At 48.9% G+C, this 5,006-nt stretch overlaps 1 protein-coding gene and 1 long non-coding RNA gene across 3 annotated transcripts in view; one reads left to right on the top strand and one right to left on the bottom strand.

The window, feature by feature from the left end:
• LOC147016313 (uncharacterized) lies at positions 1-3,297 on the top strand. The gene is made up of 2 exons (XR_015049645.1): positions 1-597; positions 745-3,297. It is a non-coding gene; the product is annotated as an uncharacterized LOC147016313 (long non-coding RNA).
• MFAP2 (microfibril associated protein 2) overlaps positions 2,933-5,006 on the bottom strand; it is a 39,384-nt gene continuing 37,310 nt past the window's right edge. For both annotated transcript variants that reach the window (XM_085847801.1, XM_085847799.1), the window contains exon 11: positions 2,933-3,982. In XM_085847801.1, the coding sequence (XP_085703927.1) occupies positions 3,876-3,982 (107 nt within the window). In that variant the 3' untranslated portion in view covers positions 2,933-3,875. The remainder of the gene's footprint in view (positions 3,983-5,006) is intronic.

Genomic DNA, 5,006 nt, shown 5'->3' with positions numbered 1-5,006 from the left:
TGGTGAGTTGGAGGTGTTTGTGTGTCCTGGTGGTGAAAGTGGACTCGGATGGTGAGTTGGAGGTGTTTGTGTGTCCTGGTGGTGAAAGTGGACTCGGATGGTGAGTTGGAGGTGTTTGTGTGTCCTGGTGGTGAAAGTGGACTCGGATGGTGAGTTGGATGTGTTTGTGTTTCATGGTGGTGAAAGTGGACTCGGTTGGTGAGTTGGAGGTGTTTGTGTGTCCTGGTGGTGAAAGTGGACTCGGATGGTGTTGGAGGTGTTTGTGTTTCATGGTGGTGAAAGTGGACTCGGATGGTGAGTTGGAGGTGTTTGTGTGTCATGGTGGTGAAAGTGGACTGGGATGGTGAGTTGGAGGTGTTTGTGTTTCATGGTGGTGAAAGTGGACTCAGTTGGTGAGTTGGAGGTGCTTGTGTGTCCTGGTGGTGAAAGCGGACTGGGATGGTGAGTTGGAGGTGTTTGTGTTTCATGGTGGTGAGAGTGGACTCGGATGGTGAGTTGGAGGTGTTTGTGTGTCCTGGTGGTGAAAGTGGACTCGGATGGTGTTGGAGGTGTTTGTGTTTCATGGTGGTGAAAGTGGACTCTGATGGTGAGTTGGAGGTGTTTGTGTGTCCTGGTGGTGAAAGTGGACTCTGATGGTGAGTTGGAGGTGTTTGTGTGTCCTGGTGGTGAAAGTGGACTCGGATGGTGAGTTGGATGTGTTTGTGTTTCATGGTGGTGAAAGTGGACTCGGTTGGTGAGTTGGAGGTGTTTGTGTGTCCTGGTGGTGAAAGTGGACTCGGATGGTGTTGGAGGTGTTTGTGTTTCATGGTGGTGAAAGTGGACTCTGATGGTGAGTTGGAGGTGTTTGTGTGTCCTGGTGGTGAAAGTGGACTCTGATGGTGAGTTGGAGGTGTTTGTGTGTCCTGGTGGTGAAAGTGGACTCGGATGGTGAGCTGGAGGTGTTTGGGTTTTGTTATATACTGAACAAACGCCTTCACGTCCGTATTTCGGTGAAGGAGCAGGCCGAGTGAAGGAAACAGACACTGTGGAACGACGACATAACAGGACCCGTTTAATATGCGGATGTACAGCCTCCCCGCTACATCATGACGTCATTCAACACAATACCGCAGGTTACATGGCGGTGAAAGTGCAATGATTGGGTAAAACGAGTGCTTGGACTTGCGGGCTGGGGGAACTTCTGGGATAAACTTTGACCTTCACAATCCGGATGAATTACATCTCATCGTACATTTTATATCTTTATGAATCACCAATGAACTTGGTGATGTCATTACATCAATGACGTGTTTCTGTTTATTCATTTGACCTTTAAAACCAGAGACCTTTGAGATCATCCCATGGCCGGTGATGCCTCCTTCAAATTACTTTAATACGAGTTTTGTGTGAGGTGAAAGTCCTACACCCTTTATGGTCCATCGTACTGCTGGGGACCTCAAGGCCTTCCATTGTAACCAAAGGAAAATTATTGTGGACCTCATTAAAAACCCTCGAGCTCTTAAATGTTCGCGTCGACACGTTGGTGAGATGGGGGATAGATTGAAATACATTTACTCCATCTTGGATCTTGCCACCCGATGTGGAACTTTGGGATAAATACAACCCTACATTATTTAATTGAAATGACTCGTAATTTAAAAATCGACACATTCATGGACCACCCCTTTGTAGATCCTTTTTGACTAAAAATATTAACCCTTGGTCTGGTGAGAGTTCAGGACGGACGAGGGTGCGGTGGGCCGGTTCACGGAGGGTGAGGGTGTGGTGGGCCGGTTCACGGAGGGTGAGGGTGCGGTGGGCCAGTTCACGGAGGGTGAGGGTGTGGTGGGCCGGTTCACAGAGGGCGAGGGTGCGGTGGGCCGGTTCACGGAGGGTGAGGGTGTGGTGGGCCGGTTCACGGAGGGTGAGGGTGCGGTGGGCCAGTTCACAGAGGACGAGGGTGCGGTGGGCCGGTTCACGGAGGGTGAGGGTGCGGTGGGCCGGTTCACGGAGGGTGAGGGTGCGGTGGGCCGGTTCACGGAGGGTGAGGGTGCGTGGGCCGGTTCACGGAGGGTGAGGATGCGGTGGGCCTGCTCACGGAGGGCGAGGGTGCGGTGGGCCGGTTCACGGAGGGTGAGGGTGCGTGGGCCGGTTCACGGAGGGTGAGGGTGCGGTGGGCCTGCTCACGGAGGGTGAGGATGCGGTGGGCCGGTTCACGGACGGTGAGGGTGCGGTGGGCCGGTTCACAGAGGGTGAGGGTGCGGTGGGCCTGCTCACGGAGGGCGAGGGTGCGGTGAGCAAAACGCCCCAAATGCAGGCTCACTGTTCACCTCCCCTCATTTGTTCCCCTTCTCTCTCATCTGTGGAACCAACCTCCTTGGTCTGATGAGTCCCATTCTTCCCTTCAGGACTTCAACACAGGTGTTCACCACGACCTCAGGTCATCCCTCATCCGTACTCATGATCTCTTCTTCCCCAAAATACCCCATTCCCAAGCACTCCCTTTTTCCAGGTTATTGTGGTGTTACCCCCTCTCCCTCACCTCTTCAGATTTGTTAGTTGTTGCTTGGTTTATTATTTTTTGTTTCCTCCCCACTTTCTTCTTCTTCCTGTTGTGTTTCATTCAGCTTGTTCACCCCCATGTGTCCTTCTCCTCCCCTTGATCTCACTCTCACTTCTACTCTGATGTTGGTGTTTTCCCCTTTCCATTCTGCTCTGGCCGTTCCACGAGCCTCGACCATGCGTACAAAGAAACAAAGGTGTAGGTGTTGTTTGGTGGTGGTGGTGGTGGTGGTGGTGGTGGTGTGAGCCTGGGATTTTAAAATGTTTTTCACTTCTCGTTCTGCTCGTGATATTTGAGACGGTGTGGTACGTGAGTACCGTGTGCTCTGTATGTCACGTGTGGGTGTGTACGTACCCCGATCCCGTATACCAGGTAAAACGTGAAATGCGGTGATCGTTTGGGTAAAACCTTTATAACCCCCTCCCCCGATACAACACGAACAGATGGGGCAAACAAAGCGGGCTTTGTGACGTGATAAAGGCAGCATACTAAATGGTACAGTTGTTAAACTACAATCCTAGGGTTATCACAATTATATAAAAAGCAACACTATATTAAAAACACCAAGAGCACCGTGAATGTCAAAGTGGATTTTAAACCAACATGTGTGTGTTTGTGTGTGTTTGTGTGTGCACGTGTGTGATCTGATCCCGTGGTCTCTACATCCCTGCTCGTTCTCTCATGAGCTTTAACTGATGCGGTACACCGGCCGAGGTGTGCTGTGCCAAGACCTCCGGAGCGTGCTCACCGTGTCGTTCGATGGTGAGCGAGAGAAAGAGGACCTTTCGAGTTAAAGTGAAAGAAATCGATTGTGGACCGATAATGGGGTTAAGGAACATTGGTGTCAGTGAGTGGGGAAATGGCAGATCCCAGGAACACAGTGATTGTGGATTGTGGGACACATGACAAGGTGAAGGTAAACAGGTGATGTGATCATGGTAATGTAAAGGTAAACAGGAGGTGTGATCATCATAAGGTGAAGGTAAACAGGTGATGTGATCATGGTAATGTAAAGGTAAACAGGTGGTGTGATCATCATAAGGTGAAGGTAAACAGGTGATGTGATCATGGTAATGTAAAGGTAAACAGGTGGTGTGATCATCATAAGGTGAAGGTAAACAGGTGATGTGATCATGGTAATGTAAAGGTAAACAGGAGGTGTGATCATCATAAGGTGAAGGTAAACAGGTGATGTGATCATGGTAATGTAAAGGTAAACAGGTGGTGTGATCATCATAAGGTGAAGGTAAACAGGTGGTGTGATCATGGGAGGGTGGATATGGAGTCGTTGAGGCAATGTAATCGAGCACGTCAGAATGACTGTCAGCCTAAACTAGCATTGGCCACAGCTTTTGGTGCACATCGAACCCATCAGGCCACACAGGCCACCTTCAGCCATTCGGCCACAGCTGTGGCTGAGCTGGTCCTTGCACAGAGAAGCTGACAGGAGGGGGTCATAGGGGAAGAGTTGGAGAAAAACAATCCATCAGTTTGAGGACATTCGGCACGTGACCAGCTCGGCAGTACATTAACAGGACTTGTGAGTGTTTATTAAGACCTTGTGTAGTTTTAAACTTCCACATTGTAGAAGCACATTGTAAATGATGTACGAATACACAACTCATAAAGTTTTTCCAAAAAATTCACCGGAAGGTGAAGGTAAATGCAGCTGGTGTTCATGTAATCTGGTAGTTTGGAAAGCCAGCTTCTCTGAAGCACACAATCCGAATCATTGATTATGAATAATACTGGTCTCAGTGCTGATCCCTGAGGAACCCCACTACTTACATCCTCCCACTCACAACCACAAATGATCTTGTACAGTCTCGATAGACAATCCCTTACTAAACTAAATTGGTGGTCGCTCAGCTGGAAGATTTGACCTCAGGTCAACCCCACAGTCCATCGTTACACGATTAAACTTTTCTCTTTCTTCAATTATATTTTCCTTCCTGCCCTTACCAATCACAATTACATCACCAGTCCCTTCCTTTGTAGCCTCCCAACCCTCCTCTGGACTAAAAGGCAAAGGCATAATAAATTTTCCGTTCACGTGAGCTTCACTCGACACCGAAACGCAGAGTCGACGAGAAGGGCACTCGGTAGAGCACATATCTCCTCCACACAATGCCCGATCCATCAGAAAATATCTGGTCCAATAATTTTTTTGAGATATCGTGCTATATATCGTTTTTGGCCCAATCTCTCAATGGTGAAGAATCATTTTAAAAATTCCAGTAGTCGGATCCGGATCTGGATCTTCACCAAAATCTAATCCGTTCGTCCTTGTCACACACCTAACCTGTCCACAAAATTTTCTCTGGATCCGTCCACAGCTTTTTGAGATATCCTGTAGACAAACAGACAGACAGACAGAGTGAAAACATAATTTGGTGGAGGAAAAATGGGCAACACAGATACGTGGCGTCAAAAAGGACTACATTGATCAGGTCAGGTATGGGAG

The sequence above is a fragment of the Eptatretus burgeri genome, chromosome 11 (assembly GCF_056783735.1).
Source record: "Eptatretus burgeri isolate ZD-2024b chromosome 11, Ebu_testis_v1, whole genome shotgun sequence".
NCBI classification, from domain to species: Eukaryota; Metazoa; Chordata; class Myxini; order Myxiniformes; family Myxinidae; genus Eptatretus; species Eptatretus burgeri.
This window is presented reverse-complemented; position numbering and strand designations above follow the sequence as displayed.